Here is a 20,522-nt window from a genome sequence, read left to right on the forward strand (position 1 = left end):
CAGTAAGGCAACTACGTGCAACTGATTCTCACACACGTCCCTGGATGGCGCCACGGAAACCCAGAATTCCGCCTATGCTAGACTTCTGGTCGCCGCGGTCGCTGCTACCGAAAAATCCTTCCACCGTGCCGTAATAATAAGAATGTATGCTGCTTGAAAACCCTACGGGGCTCATGGCAAGCCAAGAAAGAGGTAAGAGCAACGCACTTGCAGCCGGCAGGCGGTGGCTGGAAGCCCACTTGTTCCGATTCCTTGTTGCCATTAGGTTCACTGACCCAGTATCGGGCTGACGTCCTTCAAGGGCGACCATGTATGCTGCCGCTCCAGAAGTCATCCAAGGAGCGCGGAACAAAACAAAACAATAATAGAAAATCTCGCGCGTGATGTACTTTAACGAGCAGCTGGGGGCGGAGAGTTGCAACAAACACGGTTTTAAGACGATTTCGTCTTCATCCGCGCGGTAGCTTCCTAAACGCTCTGTCAACGGAGTGTCAGTCCGCTGCGATCGCTCTCGATCTCGATATGCCGACACCTACTAGACGCTCCTGCTCGAAGCGAACCGTTGCCGGGCTTTGCGAACGACGTGCGCGATCGCGTTCGAAACGTCGCTCGAAAATAGGATCCACGTCCAAAGCGCGCGGTCGGTGTCTGTTCGACGCTGGTCGCTTGCTCGGGCTTAGGCTTAGTGGGGAATTTCGTGGCTTCCGATGATCGTGCCCCTTCTGTGCGCTTTATTTCTCTATTTTAATGGTCGTTCCAACACGTTTAGCCGTCGTGATACACTGCACATCTCGGAGTTTCGACAGGGCCCAATGCAACGCGTGTTGTTTTTCTTTCGAGTATGCGTTTTAAACTGATGAAGCAAAAACAAAAACAAAAAAAAAATATGGAACGCCTCTCTGCGGCAGGAGTGCCGCAGAGAGGCGTTTGCGGTAGTCTGAATATCGGAAAGCCTTAAAAGCCGACATATCAGCTGATCTCCCGGAATCATTTTATCCGTGCTCGCCTGTCTGTGGTTCATTCGGTCGCTGCTTGCCGTTTTGTCGAAGGGGAAAAAAAGCAATCACCTGCATTACTTTCTCCGAGATGGCGACACCGGACCATTTCGTCGATTTCGTCGCTACGTGCTGCCTGCATCTCGGCGAACTCGAAAAGGCACGTGCGGCACGTGGAAGAAAGTTTGTTATGAGCAGGAGACGGCAGTCTGCTAGAAATGACGTCACAAGTTTTGCTTGACGCCGAAAGAAAGGTCCAATCAGTTTGCAAAAGCGATAATGGTCTGGCACAGCTGCTGGGTATGCACGTTTCCGGCATGTTGCGCGTGACGTCACGGAGCTTTCTTTTGCTTTTCGAACCTCCGCCGCGGCCGTGCGAAGTCGCAGGCCGAGTGTGCGTCGACGGAGCAAGCCGGCCGCAGTACCTGTACTACGCGGAGCAGGGGAGCGGTTGCGGACCCGATTTCAAGGCCAGCCGGCGATGGAACCGACGATGGAACGATGGGGTACTGACGGGGGAAGGGGGTTCGCGGGCGACGAGCGGGTGGCGAGCGGGCGGCTTGCTAGCAGCATCGCGGATCGCGCGTGGGAAGCGGCGCGTTCACTCGTTCGGTCCTGGCAGCCGCGCAGCCGCGGGTCGCGACTCTCCCCAGACAAAAACAAGTCGTCTCGTGACGTCTGCGCAGTAGTGGGATGAGCATTGTTGGGAGTCGCCGTGGTTGCATCACAGTGACCTCGAGGGTTGGAAGAGTTGAATAACCGAATGCGGCGATTATCAAAAGAAACAGATACCCCCCTCCTCGTAGAAACGCCGGGCCCCGCCGGGCGCGGAATATGAGGAACCCCACAGTTGCGAAAGGATTCCTTTGGGATGGTTTCTGCGCCCGGGATGCGTGAAGGGCACTGGGCTAGCGCGAGCTCTCGCTCAGCTCCGTTCCAAGGTCGGCCAGTGCCAGCTGTTTTGCCGCGCCGATAGGTTATCGCGGAGGAAGTCAGTAGGGCGGTTCGCGCGTCGGTCCACATGTCCCATTTCGGAATTGGGTGTGGACGGGGTCCCGATGGGGGACCGAGGTGTGGGCGGCGTCGCTTCTGCGGCCGGCGGCCGCGTTGCCCCCCCCCCCCCCCCCCCCCCCCCCCCTTCTCGGGAGCACCCGCGGTGGTTGCCGTCGCGGCAGGCCGTGATGCGTGCTGCTTGACATGCCGCGCTCCCGAGCGCTCGGACGGTGACGTCGCGCGACGGCCTTGAGCGCGACAAGGCCAGGGCCGCGGAAAATGGGGGTCTGGCGGGAAGAACAACCCGTGGCCGGAGACCGCCTGGCTCCTCCGCGTGAGCCGGGCCCCAGTCGCGAGGGCCGGGACCTCCCCTCTCGGGGCGGGCTTCAACCCTGGGCCTCTCGGGACCCGGGGTTCGGTCCCGCGGCAATGTGTCCCTCCCAAGGCCGCCCCCTGGCGCCCCTCCAGCGGCGACCGCTAATTATACGCGGCGACGGGGTAGCGGTACGGGCGCCGTGGAAGCGGCAGCCGGTTGTTGCGCACCTGTTGCCTGCCACTCGCGCCGCGGCGGCATGTACAAGAAGGAGCGACCCAAGCTGTCCGTGACCGCGCTGCTGTACGGGTCGGGCGTCGGACCGCCGTCGCCGTCGCCCTGGGGCGCGCCGCCGGGCGCCGCCGGTAAAGAGGGGGGGCAGGGGGCACCCCGCGTCGCGGCACGGGATCCTGACCGGGGTCCGGCCTCGTTGCTTACGCAGCGCCCTCGGCGGGCCTCAACGGCAGTCCCTCGTCCAACGGCGTGAGCAGCAGCCTCGCCCAGCCGTCCTTCCTGCTGGGCGGCTACGGCGGCGGCGGTGGCGGCGGGGCCCCGAGCTCGGTGAGCCAGCGCGGCGATCCGCGGGCCCTGGTTGACCCGGGGCCCGCATTCGCGCAGGGCGGCTCTTCGCGCTACCCGCCCAACCATCCCCTCAGTGGGTCCAAACACCTCTGCTCCATCTGTGGCGACAGGGCGTCGGGGAAGCACTACGGCGTGTACAGGTGAGCGCACCACCCTGCACAGATAACGAGGCCACTTGATTTTCCACGCTGCCTACTGGAGCCCTGCACTTCGGTTGGGACTCTGGTCACCCAGTCGGTCTCAGCTGCTGGTGCAGCACTTGTGTCCAACACGTGCCCGGTGCTGACCCTTAGTAGGGGACATAAAGTACAGGCCTACAGCCTTCCTATCCAGGATTCATGGGAGACTCGCCGAATGGGAAGGTGGCGCAGCACCCTGCTGAGGAGGGACCACTATCCTGAGTATGTCAGGTGTGCGGTGTCCTCCTACAGTTTGTGTCGAGAATTGAAGGAGTGGATGCTGCAAGTGCAAACTTGTGGCGTCGACAGATGCTGCCACTGCTGCGTGGTATAGGCACGGCTACGGTGAAGGACGCTTTAACTTTCTCTGCACCACACGGTAGAGAGTGCCACTCCGAGGGACCTGTGGAATGTCGCAAGTGTGTAGAGCGGATTGTTTTTGCAGTTGTTACTCGATGTAGAAAATTATCTGCATCCTGTACCCTATACAGATCAGGAAAGTCTTAGAGCGTGTACCCTTAGCTTCGGACGTACTCCTGTCCCGCTAAAGTCCAAGCATCTGCCAAAGCTATGAGTTTGCACGCCTGCCAGGCGAGCTTTCTTGCTTCGAACCGTGCAGCGGGGCAGCGCTCTGCTCATCTGCGTCAGCTCGGTGCTTCACCTCGCATTCGGCAAGTCTCCTAAATTGGCAGGGTTGTTATGCACCCCCCAGCACGGCCGTGGTGAGCGTTCCCTTTGACCGGCCGTCTCCGCAGTTGCGAGGGCTGCAAGGGCTTCTTCAAGCGGACGGTGCGCAAGGACCTGACGTACGCGTGCCGGGAGGAGCGCAACTGCATCATAGACAAGCGGCAGCGCAACCGGTGCCAGTACTGTCGGTACCAGAAATGCCTGTCGTGCGGCATGAAGCGGGAGGCGGTGCAGGAGGAGCGGCAGCGCACCAAGGACCGGGCCGACAACGAGGTGGAGAGCACGAGTGGCGGCGCCCCGGCGGAGATGCCGCTGGAGCGCATCCTAGAGGCGGAGCTGCGGGTGGAGCCCAAGGGGGGCTCTGCTCCAGAGTCCCAGGACCCTGTGAGCAGCATCTGCCAGGCGGCCGACCGCCAGCTGCACCAGCTGGTCGAGTGGGCCAAGCACATCCCTCACTTTGTGGAGCTGCCCCTGGAGGACCGCATGGTGCTTCTCAAGGCTGGCTGGAACGAGCTGCTCATTGCGGCCTTCTCGCACCGCTCCATTGGCGTGCGGGACGGCATTGTGCTCGCCACGGGCCTGGTGGTGCAGCGCCACAGTGCCCACGGGGCAGGCGTGGGCGCCATCTTTGACAGGGTGCTCACCGAGCTTGTGGCCAAGATGCGCGAGATGAAGATGGACCGCACGGAGCTGGGCTGTCTCCGGGCCGTCGTGCTCTTTAACCCGGGTGAGGTTTCACTTTGTTTCTTTGTTTTATTTCATTTTATATGTCGCGATAGACCCTTTGCGAAATTCGGTCTGGCCACCTCGATAACTATCATCACCTACATCCGTATAATCTGTACAGGCTAATGGCAGCTTTTGATGGCTGATGAAGGAAGAATTTGAAGACAGGCACCAATGCAGGGCCTGAATATTCCAGACGTTTGTCCGCTGTATTATATTGTTTGATGTCAGCATGACGAGCCTTGTAAGCTTCTGTATGCCAACATCATGCATTTAAGGGTGTCGTGTGAATTCTCGGGATGCTCGTGCCCTCCTTTCACATTTCTGTCACTGGCATTGCCCGTTTCCATCCAAGACAAATCTCCTTGCTCCTTTTCGGATGCCGTGCGACTGTATGTAATGAGTGGTGCTTTTGATGTGTTAGCGCTCATGCAGTCGAGTCTGTTACACGCGTTCGCCTGTATCCTTGCCTCTGCTGTACACAAAAGTTTTTGCCACCATGGAAATGAAACTGATGTTGATAGCTTCGTTTCACAGTGTTCTGGGCAGATCTGCATGTTGCATATGTTTTGGCATCCATCAGTTCCATAAAGCTAGTGAGCAGAGGATGGTACCAAGGATATGTGCATTTATTTTGGCTAGCAGTTCCTTGTACATCAAATCTTTTTCTGGTTTTGCATTTGGGTGGTCGGTTGTTTTGTTCGGTTTGGTTAAAGGGGCTGTGCAACGACATTGGGTAGGAATATTTCTTACTTTACACCAGCTTCCTGGCACTAGTGGGACCCAAGAATACTCAAACGCAACACCACTGACCAAGAAGTGTCTTTGTCGCAGCGGAATTCAAAGGATGAAAGTGGAGCTTTTTTCTCCTTCCAAAACCGCCTTTTGCTCCTTCGCGAAATTTGATGACGGAGCTGTGGGGACAATGGCAACAGAACGATCCCTGGGTATGCGTCATCGGGCTTTGCGGTGACAATATTCAAATGCTGCTCACACCAGGCACGTAGCCAGGATTTTGTTTCAGGGGGGAGGGGGGGGGGGGGGGGGGCGGGGAATCATGACAAAATGCTGTATGAGGGGGAGGAAGGAAAGGAGGTCCCAGCAAAATCAAAGATTTCGGAAGGGGGGCCCGGTCCTGGGGTCTGGCTCACACAGTGGACATGAAGAGTGCATACGCATTCGATCTGGGCTCGTGACAATCAATGCCTCGACATGCTTTCAGGTAGTGGCCTTTGTCCAATTGCTGCAACGACAATAGCCGAGCCATAACGATGTCTGGAACTCAGCGCATGTCCTGTGCTTTGCCAACCCCAGCGCGTGGCTATGATCAACATTGGCGGCATACAGGGATGGGCAGTATTTCAAATACAAGTATTTGAAATACGTATTTCAAATACTTTGTGTGATTTTTTGCATTTGTATTTAATTACAAATTGGGTAATGTATTTGACATGTGTATTTAAATACGAAAACATGAGTTTTTCAAATACAATAGACCCTTTCCGGAATTCAGTCTGGCCACTTTGATCACTATCATCATCATCTAAAAACGGCATATGTGCTATACTAATGGCGGCCTTCTGTTTACTGATGAAGGAAGAAGTTGAAGATGCTCCTAAGCATATGATTCGAGGCCTGTATCATTCTAGATGTTAGCGCGGCGTGAAGCAGGAATTGGACGCAAGAGCTGCGTAAGCGTTCATTTCTAACTCCGTCCCAGTCAATGTGTTAGTAGCACAGACTCGGCTTCAAAGCCCATTGATGTATAGAACTCTATCAAGACGTCTATGTGGGTTGGCGCTTCGTTCCGACTGGCTGCATTTGTTTCGCCATCGACACTAAAAGAGACTGAAAAATAATTGTAGTGAAGTCCACATTCCCGTTTACCATTGACCTTTAAGTGACGGTGCCCCATTAAATACTGCAGACCACAGGTTCATTGCCGCCATTAGTATAATAAAAGATAAACTGCCATTTGAGTCACCAGATGGCACTGAATTCCGGAAAGGGTCTATTGTAATTAAATACAATTTTGTGGGCGAAAATACATCCCTCAAATTTATTGCCACTGCCCAGAGCAGAACAAAACTACGTTCTGCACCGAATTCAGTGTCTCTCAATCAAGCACAAGCGTTTAGTGACTTTATGGTTACGGTGCTAGTCCAGGGCAAGAATACTGACGAAATCGACGTTCACAGGCAGACTGGCTAAATAAGTGCCTGGGATAACTTGTGATGCTTTCCAGCCTGATTTCCATCCATATTTTTGCCTGGAACATTCTAAAGGCGCGGGTCGTCCAGATTTTCATGACTGGTGCGAGTTGCAACAATACAAAGTTCTCTAGCTAGTGCTGCGCGTCTTGGTCGTCTCGGTTGTTTGTCGTTCTTTGTTGGTCTATACCAAAATGTAATCGACAAAAAAAGCTGCTTGAAGCTTTGTAATTTTTTCACCTACTACGTCCAAGCTGATTACATTTTTTTGTGATTATATATCTATTACGTCACTAGAGCCTTGCACACTAACTCCCGAGTTTGCGATGCAAAATTAAAATGAGATATCCAGAAACCCGTTGCAGGTGCCCTGAAGTCGCTGACACAAATTTTGAGGAATGTATTTGTGAAAGTATTTGGAGGAGACCAAATACATTTGGTTGTATTTGTATCTTGTACTTAAATGCTTTTTTGGAAATTTAATTAGATTTGTAATTAAATACATTTTTGACGAAGTATTTTGTATTTGTATTTCAATACATATTTGCATGTATTTTGCCCATCCCTGGCGGCATGTAATCGGCTCCAGATCACGTGGCCGCTTGTTCTGGCTGCGAGTTGAGGGGGTGAATGGTGCTCGTTTTTCTTTAATTTTTTCTGGAACTTCTATTGCGTGGAGTGAAAAACGAATGCGTGTTTCATAGGTCATTAACGTCAGGGATCCGTTTAAGCGGTATTTGCGCAAAGTACAAAAATCGTTGCATCGCCCCTTTAATGAGCCATTGAAACTTCAATGCAGATTGCTCGTTGTTAACATTGTGCCTATAAGCAAATTTAATTTGTTTAAGTATTGAGCGGTTAATAGACCGATCTCGCCAACCAGTTTGACTATGCTGCCGCAATGCATCGAGGGTAGTTTAGTCTTTCTGCCCATGCAACAACCTTGCTGGAGCTCTATGCATGTGGAGCACAAGACGTCACAAGCCTTTGCATGCAAGGCCATCTGCCTCTTGTCAACTAAAGTTATGGTGACGTCACGCATGCCCTGAACGCTTAGTGAGATCGTTATATTTAAAATAGAAAAGTTTAGTGTCTTGCAGTGGATGTGAAGCCTTTTTCACTGAGCTCCTAAACTGAAGTGGTGCGAGTCCCTTATATTACATTTGTAGTTAGGGTGACCACCTTTCTTAAAAAAAAAACTGGCCATGCCGGGGGAGGGGGTTAATTATGTGGGATTGAACTAGTAACAAGAAAAATACAGTGTTGACAGTCTTTAATATACCAATTCAATTTATTTTGACACGAGCTTCCCAATGTGAAATCAATTAACGCGGAGATAATAATACAATAGTACATGTAAGTACAGGAATACAAAACAGTAAACTCAGTAACATGCATAGATATGTACCATTCAGTCAAAAGTAAAGTGCCAAAAACAAATCCCACACCTCTACTCATCCTGTGCAGCAAAGATGAGTAACCACTTGAGCGCTTAGCAAGCCGTTTCTATTGTGCACTGCTCCTGGCGCTTTGGGACACACGCAGGCTACATTTCGCTACGGATGTCACCCTTTCCAGGAGGCATCTGGCGTATGTTTCAGCATATCCTGATGTTCGACCAAAGACCCCAAACAAGTGCCATATTTAAAAAGACACGTTTGAGATTGAAAGCAATGAAGTAAATACATTTTTTTTTTAACGTCATGGAGACGTATGCGACTGAAAAGAAAAGAAGCGGAAGAGTTGGGAAGGAAGTGGAGTCTGCTCCATGAACGGGCGATAGTACCACACGTGTTTGTTAGGATGCTTACCATTGTTAAGTCATAGAACCAAGGTAGATAGGGCTGTGGCGATACAAAACCCTTCTTCTATAGGTGCTTTATTTAGGTACTGGCTTTTGATAGTGCTCCGAGAGTTTTTAATTGAAATGGTACCTTTTTATTTTTTCTTGTGAAAAAGTTAATCGTTCAATGAACTAATTAAACACTTTATTACCAAATACACTGTGCATCTCTTCAAATATAGGTCCTTTGACAGTGGCCATTGCCTATATATTTATTTTTTTTACCCTCAAAGCATAGGCATTATAAGGGGGAGAGGGGAATAAAAAACAACGAGGACAGTGTATGCGGTAGTTAAACAGAGAACTACTAGTTAGCAAAGGTATTGATGTCAGCGACTCTTGGGGTTCTGGGAATAAGTGCTCCACGAAATGAGTTAGGCTGGTAAAACAGGACACTACTTTGTTACTTTGTGAAGATGATGAAGTCGTGCTAAATCAAACAGCGGTGGAATTAACCGAGCCTTGAGCCAAGGACGTGGTTGTAGATTTGACGACAAAGACAAACACGAGATTCTGGGACAATGTGTGAGGTTTGGAAGGAGTAAAGTGTTTTCAGTTCACATTAGACTTGTGGTGCCGTTGTATTTAGCTTGTAGAAAACAAGCAGATTTGTTGGGGGCAACCTCAAGTGAGCGAGATATCTGGTAGGCGATCTCAGATGGGTGTTGCATACTCGAGTTGAGGCTTCACTAATGGCTTATAAAGGAATAGACTTAATGTTGAAAGGGCTAGACAGAAGTTATGTTTAAAGTGGCCCTGCAAGGACTTTTTACTGTTTTTTAATTTGCACCGAACCTGAGCGCACTAAACGTAGTAACTTAGTGAAACTTTTCTTTTCGCGAAATTCGCTTTATTTTAAAAGTTATAGGCAAATTAGAATTACAAAAACAAGCAAAAAATAATCTCCTTCATGACGTCGTAGGTCCTGGCTTGAGTGGCCGTGAGCTAGAGGAGGAATAGTGAGCTCATCGAGCGCTCACGGCCGCCGCAGTCCGTGTCGACGGCGCCAGAGGGCGCCACTAAAGCATGTTCTGGATAGGTTGTATGCAGCGGGCAGCCAAAGCGGCTTTCATTGCGTTTGCTGCGCGATTAAACACTAAATCGGCATGACCCTTCATTGGCCACGAACGACAGCAAACACGGGGTAAAGATCAGTTCAGAATGGGAGCCACTTCGCGCTGCCGTACCGCGAAACGGCTAAACCGCAAGACAAAGCCTCTCGCCGAAGGCCTTCGGAACGCTCGGAGCCGGTTGGATCCTTCTGTCCATACGACTGCAGCGCCACCGCGTATATCCGGGATTTTTCTGTGTCGGCGCCTTATCCCACTACTCCTTTCTAGTATGCGCCGCTTTTGCCACCGCTTGGCGGCGGGTATGTCGACGGGTCATATCTTGTTTCCGTACTTTATAAACTACATTTCTTTCTTTTTTTCATCTATAATAGTGAGCAAAAACCACTTTTATAAATAATTGAAACGGTTTGGCGCCACTTATTTTTTATATTTCGACCAAAAAGAAGTTTTTGATGGCTCTGACCAGTAGTAAGCCCAGGACCAAAGACGTCACATTTTGCGCGCTTTCGGTACCGCGGGTCGCCCTCGTCGGTGGAGGAGGTTTCCGTGTCGTCTGGTTAAAATATGGCGCACTGATATTTAGCTACTCTTTCCTTGCCCGCTGGCTTGCCCGAACCCCAAGAGACGTGGAAACCGCATAAAAGGTAGACGCTTAAATATGATTGCAGGGCCCCTTTAAGGTAACCAAGCAATTTTGTTAGCATTGTTAATTACATAATTTAGATGCAGCTTCCAGGAGAGATTGGCACTTAAGATCACACCGAGATACTTATGGGAGCTTACAAGCTATAATGATGTGTAGGTGCAGTTAAGATGATAAGAGCAGGTGAAGTTACCTTTACGGGCTATGCACATTATTGTTTCCATTTGTCAACGAAGCGATGCAAACTGATGTTCGCTTTGGCTGAAAAATGGAATCTAAATCATCTTGTAGTTGCTGCGACCCTGGGTCACTGGATATAATTTGGTAAGTAGCGCAGTAAATAGTGTGATTGAAGAAGAAACCACTCCGTGTAAGTCGACAAGACATATAAGAAGAGTAATGGACTTAAAACGCACCCTTGAGGTAGGTCAGGAGAGAAGGATGCAAAAAGTTTATACCATTACGTGTTACAAATTGTGAAGTTTGTTAAGAATTATACCTGCCAGTTAGACATGTTTAGTCGGTGTTAAGTTTGTCTAGATTAAGCTATAGAAACATGTGTAATACTTTGTCCAGAGTATAAAAAAAAGTCTTTTGAGGTTTATGATCAAGAGCAGTACTAAAATCAATGATTAAGCAAAGAAGTAAGTTTATCGGAGAAATACTTTCTGAAGCTGTGCTCAGCCGAAGAATATAAATATTCTTCGGTAAAATATTGAGCATCTGCCCGTTCCACAATAAGTGCCCACCCCTACATTTTTTTTTAACATTTGGGAAAATACACAAAATACACAATACATATCGTTGTCCTAAGGGGTGTGCATTTCCCAGTTTTACTTAATCATCTCCAAATCTTAAATGGGCACTTGCTCAAGATTTTATGGTACATTTTGCAGGAAAATCTCGACTTAAGTTTGTGAAACACCCTGTGGGGGGGGGGGGGGTAGGGTAGGGTACAGTACGGTAGGGGGGCGGAGGGGAGGGAGGGAAGGGGGAGGGGAGGAGAGGAGAGGAGGAGGAGGGAGATGGAGAGAGGAAGGGGAGGAGAGGTGGAGGAGGAGGAAGGAAGAGGAGGGGAGGAGATGGAATAATGATTATAAACTGGAATACAAAATGACATGCTGTGGCAACCTGGCAAAACACATTCTAGTAATAAGCAGACAAGTGATTAAAACTGGTCACCCAATGGATAAGCTGTATACTCAGTATTTTTTTTTTTTATCATAGACTACTAGGACAAGCGATCTCCAAAGAAACAAATGTACTAGCTTAAGTGTTGCTACTTTGTTGAGAGACACTAGCTTTCGCTCGCCACCTGTTCAATAGGAGAAGGCTGGAAACAGACCTGACTCTGCGAACCATGTGTTGTTTGTTTGCTCGATTGACAGAGGCTTGATGCTTGCGTCGCTGTCCATGACATTCTACAGTTTTGGACTGGGGAATAGTGTTTGCTATATGCCAACACAACTGCATTCCCATTGTTGTGCGAAAGGTCTGCGGGAAGCGTTCCGACAATGCGCTTTCGTGTTGTTATGCCATCTAGAAGTTGAAAATGTTTTCTTAAGTTCTTTTAGTTGGGCAAGCTGGGGCTGGAAAGACGTTAGAATGCGACTAGATTTCGGCAGAAACGCGTTGGTACCGACTACATAGACTTTCAGGTGTTGGCATGTTGCTAGCATCTCCTATACTCCGTTTCACCTTACGTACGGGTGCTACAAGCTATCCTAGCCAATCCCGGTCTGTGGACATAGCCCGTGATACACTTTCCACGCGTTGCTGTGCCCCCTCTTAAAGGTCACGCAACACTCGCACGACCTTGGATTGGCTCGGATGGATCGTAGCATCCGCTGCGCTCGTACGTAAGGTCAAATGGAGTATAGGCCATTTTTGGGGTTCTTGTTTTGTTTCATTGCATTGTGACTCATCTGCCACAAGATGTAGATGGGCACTTTGGTGCTAGCCCGTCCTAAGACAGCCTTGAATTTTAAGTGCTTGAGGCCGTTTGCTTGACAGGAGGTGCGGACAGCATCAACGCCGACGTGATCGATGCCGACGTGATTCTGTGTAGGCTGGAGAAGCCTGCCTGAAGTGTTCACTTTTTTACACTTCAGAATTTAAATTCGGTGCATAAAATGAAAATGCAATGCATCTCTTTCTTCAAAGCCTTGCAGGTTACCTTAAAGGGACATTGGCACCCCCCCCCCCAAATTTTTCGTTTTATTACAGTGTCAGAAGACTACCCAATCAATATTTTGCTACAGCGTCACATATATTTTTAATGAAGTCAAATATAGCAACTGCTCAGAACTGAAACCGAAACTGAACTGGGGAGGAAGAAGAAACGTGGAGGAGGATAGAGGTGGCAGAAGTCACATGGCTGTGACACTTTTTTTTCCCCCAAACAACGCATTTGCAGCTTTTTAGAAGCCACAAAAAAATGGGTATCATATTTCTTTTCTATCTTTAATATTGTGTGTGTGCCTTCGGTGACCAATGGCTTTGATTATATTTGGTGGTTGTGTCTAAACCATAGAAAACAGCACGTGGCCAAGGAGAAGAGAGTGACTTGAAAGTAAACATCTTTGGCAGAAATTTGTCTGGCTTGGGGAAACAATCCGAAGAAAAGAAAACTCTAACCAAAAGCTCAGAAACAAACAGTTCCAAATGTTTCGGGGTCGACTTGGCTTCTTCAGGGGGTGACCAAATGAAGTGGGACAGCGAAAGCTTCAACCTCTTCTTCCTTTTCTATCGAGTTGATGTTTTGTTAGCGTGACGCAGGCCATGGACGTGAATAGATGGCAAAGCCCTGAGGGACCTGTTAATGTTCCCCGGTGTGTTCTGAATATGCCACGACTCCAAGAACGGACGTTTTCGGATATGTGGCTCCGTGTCTATCACATGCGCGTTCCCGAAGTCGATCCGATGATCAAGTACCTCTCAATATTCCGCGACGGCACTATGCTCGCTATTGAAATTACGCGCATCGTTCTGGTGCATGCGTTCGGGAAAAGATTTAGTTTCACCGATGTAGGCGGTGGGGCACTCTGCACACTGTATCTTATAGACCACGCCTTGTGCTTTCTCCTTTGGAAGGCAATCCTTCGGCCATAGCATCAGCCGTCCTAATGTTGACACTGACTTGTGCGCCACTTGAATCCCTTCTTTTCGGAGCACGCGCGCCAGTGTCTCGCTCGTCCCTTCTAAATAGGGGACACTGATACGTGCAATGGGGTGGGGCTATGTATCTCTCGGCTATCTATGATTATTGCACGTGCAACACTGTCGTCGGGCGACACACTGTACAGAACTGCTTGTGTTGCCGTTTCTTTGGAGGTCAGCAAGGATGGTGCGTTTCTCCTTTCTTCTATCCTTTTCCGACGAGCAGATGGTCATTGCTCTAGACAAGAAAGTAGAGACCACTGATGCCTTGTGACTCGCTGGGTGGTTCAAATCAAAATCGAGGTGGCGTCCGGAGTGTTTTGGCTTCCTTTCGACCGTGAATCTGAGCTTGTTGCCTTGCCTTCTCACCAGAGAATCAAGGAACGGCAAAACTCCATCTCTTTCGCATTCTACAGTGAACTGGATGGCCGGTTCTATGAATATCAGGTGTGCCAAAAAATGGTTCACCTTCGATTTCTTCACGACGCAAAAACAATCATCTACATAGCGGATAAACTCTTTTGGCCTGTTGGCAAAAGTGCTCAGCGCCTTCTGTTCAACCACTTTCATTGTGAGGTTTGCCGTCGTGACAGAAATGGAGGTGCCCATTTCTGTCCCACTGACTTGTTTGAAGAGCTCACCCTTGAAACTGAAGAATGTACTGCCGAGACAGAACTCGAGAAGGCGGCATAGTTCATCCACACTGAGGTTGGTTCTTGAGCCCAATGTTTAGTCTTTCTCGTGGACCTCTCTGGCTGCAGCAACTGCTAAGGGAACTGGCACACTGGTAAAGAATGACACAGCGTCGGAAGACATCATTGTGTCATCATCGCTGAGTTTCACTTGCGAGGCACGTTCCACGAAGTGGCCGGTATTCAGCACATGGGTCGGCGTATTTCCAACAAGGGGAGCTATAGTCCGGTGGAGGTAATTCGATAGCGCTTGGAGTGGTGAAGTCGTAAAGTCTACAATACGTTGTAAGGGGACGTTGGGTTTGTGGGTCTTGGGGGTTCGTAGAAGCTTGGCGCAGAACCATTCCTGTAGATGAGATGCAAGGAAAGGGCTTTCGACTCCGAGTATTGCTTGAAAGTAGAGTGAGCGCAACTCAAACCAGCCAGTTCTCGATCGGCTGTTTTCGGTCGGGAAGAAAACGAATTTCGAGCCGCGAATTGTTTTCTGGGCAGTTGGGCTCACATATATTGTCGCACGCAGGGCTGAGAAAGCAACGCTCGATCACGAACCTCTAGAAAGTTCTCGTTTATTCTTGTTCCAGACGTAACTTCTATCGTTTATCCCTGCTTTAGTTGTTCCAGAAAGTGCGTGTTCATTCTAGCCCGGGCGCGCTACGCTCGAACCTTCTCCGCCGAATCTTCGAGATAGTGACTCACCTTAGATAAGAGGCCGCCAGTTTCGCCCCAGCGTTCAACTCTGCTGCTACGCCGACTTCGACGCCCGCGACGCTCTGTTATTATCTTTTGTACCTTTTTATTTTTGGCACAAGTTCGCCACATTAAACGTTTAATTATTCCTGTTTATTTCTTGTTTATTGGTCACCACCCGTGACAATATATTTTACAAATAAAAACCTTGACGGGCATAAATACCTTGTCAGTGGCCTTCTACGCTTCCGGGGCAGGTTAGCTTCGAGATCAATTGCTTTGTGCCGTTGTCCTCAGTTGCAAGTTTCTTGGGGATGTTATTTTAGTCAAGTTCTACACATATATTTTTAACTGCTGCTGTTTATGCAAGTAATACCTTTTTATCTGTGCCTTTGAAAAGTTTTAGCTTCAGATTTCCGTTTTTTCGTACCATTTTAGAAGCAATAAAGGCCCGTTCACACTCTTGTGACTGCTTGCGACCTCTTAAACCTAGGTTCCTTAAAACTTCTTAAACCAGAGAACACACTGGCGCCAACTATTGGGAAGCAGTGGAAACTCGGCGGTCCGGCATATTTTTTTTTATTTCTCGCGCAATATCCTTTCTTTTTTGGCTCGAAAAGCTTTTGTCAATGTTATAAACGAGCCTTTCAATGGGTATTACGCACATTTGACCTCGGAAATCCCGCAAAACCTTCGCTTTTGTGAAATGCAGTTCTAGGGTCACCGCATAGATGGCGCCACAATGTCAGTGTGTCCCCTCATTCTAGAAACATTTAAGAAGTTGTAAGAGATCTCGTCTCCCTCAGTCGTACTCGGTCGCAAGAGTGTGAACGGGCCTTTAGTCTTTTTATTTTTTTTTGTATGTTTAGTGGGGCCCAAAAAGGTGTGCATCACCAAACTTTGTCCCGAGTTTGCTCCGCCCAAAGGTCTTTTGGCACGGCTTCAACATCCACTTCGAACAGCGTGACAGACAGACAGCAAACGATGCATACCTCACAAAGTTGAGCCACTTCTTTTGTACCAGAAACATACCCTTTTACACCTGGTAACTTGATAATGTACTACTCATTTAGACAATTGCACTTTTAGTTTCCTGAGATATCATCCTTTTAAACCGACTGCGATTTTTATTTTTCCCTGTACCAGATTATTTAGATGAGTGCCTTAGAAAGCTTTTCCCTCCTTTCTCGGCATTAATTTTTTCATTGCAACACAAAGTTTTGCTCTTTGGACCTAGAACTTAGATCTGAATACTTTTTTTCAATGGCTTTATACGTCACGAGTCAGAGTGCAAGATTTCTGGGAAATGTTAACTCTCCATTTTTTTTTTTTTAGTTGGCAATATTTTAAACAGTTTATCTCTGATTAGCAGTAAATAAGTTTCCACATGATACTTTTTTTTTAATGATGCTAAAGTCATAAGATTGATTTTGTTGCTCTCTTGTGTTTGTAGAACGTGCAGCATATTTTGTGCCATAGTTCTTGATGGAGATATTTTTAAAATGTTAGGCAGAAATATTTGTGGTGAACTGGGATTTTGTTTCTTCAACTGCGATAGATCAAAAGCAAATAAGCTCTCCAAAGAGAACACTAGTGCAAAAATGATTGTAATATACTTTCAGTAATGTTTTAGAATATAAAATATTGCCTGCCTAGCGTTTTATGAAAACTTAAGTATGTAATTTCTCAAGTTTATAGGTGAAAAAATCTGGAAAAGTGTGTTGGACGGAAAAAAAAAAGATAGAATTGGACACGTTTTTTAGATTTCCATCCATTCGAGGCATCACCAACAGCTGGCAGGCCCAGATAAATGTAGTTGTGTTAGGCTTGCTTCTAGCTATCAGCGCTGCTCTCTACGCTCGGCAACAGCACAGGCGTAACATTCTATGAAGTCTGCAAACAAAACAAAAAAATTGACATTGGCAATGTGGTAGAAGTCGCCACATGCTTTGAATGTGTACTATCGGGGAAAAATGAAATACGAGCAGAGGAGCGCGTAGCTCTCGGTACAGGCTGTGCCGCCTGGAATTAAGCCTAGGGGCGAGGGTGTGTAGCCTACTCCGATGTGTAGCTCGCAGCTAGAGTGTGCGCTGGCTGAGCGCGCGCTCTAGCTGCTACTAGCGGCAAGCTTCCTTGCGCTGCATGCGTCAAGCGAGCAACGATAGCGGTGATAGCTTTCAGCACACTAAGAGGTGCAATGCCGATGCTTGGAAAGTGCCGAGCGAGGGGCATATACACATCGGAGTAGGCCACACACCCTCGCCCCTAGGCTCACTTCCAGGCGGCGCAGCCTGTACTGCGAGCCACGCGCTCCTCTGTTCGCATTTCACTTTTCCCCGGTAGTACATAGGGATAGCAGCAGCTTCAAATTCCTAAATAGGTGCGTGAACAGGTGCATACATTCTCGATTTTTGGAAGGTATGAAAATGGAGTGCCAATGAAATCAGGTGATCTGGGGGCCCCTAAAGTCGGCTCACATCATCCTTTATCTTCTTTTCTCTTTTTATGTTTTAGTGGCTTAGCACCAAAATGTATCTGATCAGGCAAAAACAGAATCCTGCATTAGAGGACTGCCATTCAAACTTAGCACCGTTCTTTTCTTTTTTTTTTATGCTCATTGACGTAATAAAAGCTAGATATTTAGAAATGTACTAGTCTCGAAATAATGATAATAAATTTATTTGGCTCTGGAGAGCCACGGTTATTTTGTCACTCAGCATAACGAGGTCTCCGTATGCGGCTTTCGAGAGCAGGCAATTTTGATTCTATTTTTTGATGATGAAACAAAATTACCGCAAAAATGGTTTAAAACGCTACCACTTTTTTTAAACTGGTCACTTTCAGTGACCAGTGTTCATCAACTTTGTCTGAGCATCTACCACAAGAGAAAGCCTAGAATTGTCTGCCAGTCTCCCAGGAATTTGGTACAAAAAGCAGCTAAATGTGAGGGAAGCCCGTAGAGATGGATTAACTTGTAGCTTCTTAGATAACCTTTTTCTACACTATAAAATGCCTCCACCTTTGGTTTTGTACTCTACATCTGCCAGACAGTCAGATACTAAAAATGTCAGTGGGTGCTCCAGACACTGTTTATCTCACTTCCAGAAAGGCCATCCCAAGATATACTGGTATAGTAGAACCGGTTTGGTTAAGCCAGGTTTTGCAAGGAAACTTTTCATTATACTGTATTTCGCAAGTATGGTGCCTAGAACGCGTTTTCGACTGGTGTGTTTACCGTATCCAAAAGAGTGGTCCCCCTGTTTCCGCCTGATGACGTCGTAGAATGCTGTCGCCAGTCGCGATCCTAAAAAGGGACGTCGAACGTGCCCTTTTTGCAGAGGCCAAAGGCCTGCGCAGCACTGCCCAGGTGGAGGCCCTCAGGGAGAAGGTTTATGCGGCGCTGGAGGAGCACTGCCGGCAGCAGTACCCAGAGCAGCCGGGCCGCTTTGCCAAGCTGCTGCTGCGGCTGCCTGCACTGCGCAGCATCGGCCTCAAGTGCCTCGAGCACCTGTTCTTCTTCAAGCTCATTGGGGACACCCCCATCGACAACTTCCTCCTCTCCATGCTCGAGGCCCCCTCGGATGCCTGAGGGGACTTGCCCCACCGCCAAGTCTCCTGGGGGGACTTCCCTCGCGCAGAGCTCCCCTCGTCTGTACCATAGCGCGCAAAAAAAAAAAAAATACATCCTTCACAATCCATTGCCTTCGACTCTTTCAAAACGAGGGTCCCTGCAGTGTTCTTGGCCACATTTGCCGATAAACCTCTTAAACGTTAACTCTGGTACATTTTCTCGGTTTCAGGTTACGACTGTTTTTAGTGAAGGAAGTGTCCCTAAACTACAAGGTGTCTTTTTTTTTTTTTTTTCCCCCGTGCCAAGTGTAGTTTTTTAGATACCTTGTCTCAAAATCTTTTTTCGGGGGTCTCCGGCGAAACCAAAACTACCGGCTCGAGCACGATGGCAACACTTGTGAGTGCCGCAGTACTGCAAAACGTACGACTGACCTAGTCACAAGAGCAGTCCTGATCAGTCGGGTAAGATGCTACTGCTGCTCTACTGCTTTGTTTCGTAAATATAAAATATCTGTAGCAATTATTAATACAGATTCATAGTTACAAAACTTGAAAGTATAAAACAGAGAGGACGAGGACGGGAACAGGACATCTTTCATTTAGCAACAACATAGAATGGCACAACGAATAAAACCGCCCCCCAAGGGTCTCAACGTTCTCTAAGAGGGAAAGGAGATTCTAGTTATGAAGGAAAGGGAATACACTAAAAGAAAAGTTTGAAAAGCGCATCAGTAATCTAGTTATTTTCGATTACTTAGAATTAACCTTGGTCATTGTCAGTGATAATGCGGAATTATTCTTGTTTGCAGTCCAAAAAGGGAATTGTACTATAAATATAAAAGTTTAAAAAGCTGTCTCGTCACGACGAGTCATTTGCCATGGGGACTGTTAACAACATTTCTGCACCGTCATTGACAAAGACAGAGGTCGAATTCCTAACACCAAAGATGACTAGAATATTGACACCTCGTCCTGACGCTACAGCTTTTTAAACTTTTATATTTATAGTACAATTCCCTTTTTGGACTGCAAACAAGAATAATTCCGCATTATCACTGACAATGACCAAGGTTAATTCTAAGTAATCGAAAATAACTAGATTACTGATGTGCTTTTCAAACTTTTCTTTTAGTGTATTCCCTTTCCTTCATAACTAGTATCTCCTTTCCCTCTTTGAGAACGTTGAGACCCTTGGGGGGCGGTTTTATTCGTTGTGCAATTCTATGTTGTTGCTAAATGAAAGATGTCCTGTTCCCGTCCTCGTCCTCTCTGTTTTATACTTTCAAGTTTTGTATCTATTAACCAACACGCTCGTTTTCAATTGTAATTCATAAAGTTGCCAGCAAAAAAAGAGTTTGCCACAAATGCAGGTTCTTGCCAGGCTCAAAGCAAGCCCCCCCTTTCTGAGAAGAACAATAGTCTTGGTGGTGTGCAATCCATGTAGCAGAAGCATTGTGAAGCTAATCATAAGCTCGTGCTGAGCAGGAACATACTAAGCTTTGGCCGCTAAGGTCCCTGGATCCTAGGAAAGTAGCGCCAAGCCCCCATATGGCCGTCATTTTGGTTCATGAAATGAGCCGATCTAAATTCGCTGGCGACTGGTAGCTTTATGGACTTTTCTTGAATACAGAGATTTTGTTACCCACACACTGGCAAAACAAGTGCACATCTTTGCATCGCCCCTAGATGCAATGACTGCCTGGCGGCATTGAAAAAAACGTTTTCCGTGTTTGAATATGCAAGGGCAACAATACCATTGTAAGTGGTCTGGGGAGAGAAGCATGATCAATAAGTGGATTGCATGCAGAGACTAAGACTATTATATTAGCGAGGAACGCTATCAGTACGATGGTGTTCCATAGCGATCTTGGTACGACTGGATCTAGCGACTTTAATGATTGCCAGTGAATGCCACCTTTGGCACCATGACTCGGTTCAGCGAGTATGAAGTCAATAATCTGTGTGCAATTGTTGAGAAGCACTTACAAACTACAGCCGCCAAAATATAGAACAAGCAGAAATAATCCGCTGGGACAACTGAAAACTCGGCAGGAACACGTGTAGAAAGAAGTGGCAGTACGAACATGACTTTGATGGGCAAAGTTGCTTGACAAACGGCCAATCCGATAAATGTCCACCGAGAAGCTGGTGGTAGCATTTTTAATATCGA

General features: G+C 47.9%; 1 protein-coding gene across 8 annotated transcripts; it reads left to right on the top strand.

The window, feature by feature from the left end:
- The first annotated feature begins 53 nt into the window (after positions 1–53).
- LOC8051436 (retinoic acid receptor RXR-alpha-A) lies at positions 54–18,482 on the top strand. Of its 8 annotated transcripts, none has more exons than XM_029971592.4 (5): positions 54–192; positions 2,744–2,862; positions 2,920–3,023; positions 3,818–4,476; positions 18,121–18,482. In XM_029971592.4, exons 1-5 carry the CDS (start codon positions 147–149, stop codon positions 18,369–18,371), a joined length of 1,179 nt encoding a protein of 392 aa, XP_029827452.2. In that variant the 5' UTR covers positions 54–146; the 3' UTR covers positions 18,372–18,482. The 8 variants fall into 8 exon arrangements, with proteins under 8 accessions (XP_029827452.2, XP_029827443.2, XP_029827460.2 ...); XM_029971600.4 differs by lacking the exon at positions 54–192 and adding an exon at positions 1,100–1,501; XM_042292405.1 differs by lacking the exon at positions 54–192 and adding an exon at positions 1,727–1,936.
- Positions 18,483–20,522: the final 2,040 nt, after the last annotated feature.

This window comes from Ixodes scapularis, unplaced genomic scaffold, assembly GCF_016920785.2.
Source record: "Ixodes scapularis isolate PalLabHiFi unplaced genomic scaffold, ASM1692078v2 PGA_scaffold3__209_contigs__length_174095766, whole genome shotgun sequence".
Classification (NCBI taxonomy): Eukaryota; Metazoa; Arthropoda; class Arachnida; order Ixodida; family Ixodidae; genus Ixodes; species Ixodes scapularis.

Coding starts and splice junctions, on each gene's coding strand:
- LOC8051436 (XM_002435025.5), top strand. CDS start 2,561: ATGTACAAGAAGGAGCGACCCAAGCTGTCCGTGACCGCGCTGCTGTAC. Junction 3,024..3,817: donor AAGCACTACGGCGTGTACAG/GTGAGCGCACCA, acceptor CCGTCTCCGCAG/TTGCGAGGGCTGCAAGGGCT. Junction 4,477..18,120: donor CGTCGTGCTCTTTAACCCGG/GTGAGGTTTCAC, acceptor CCCTTTTTGCAG/AGGCCAAAGGCCTGCGCAGC.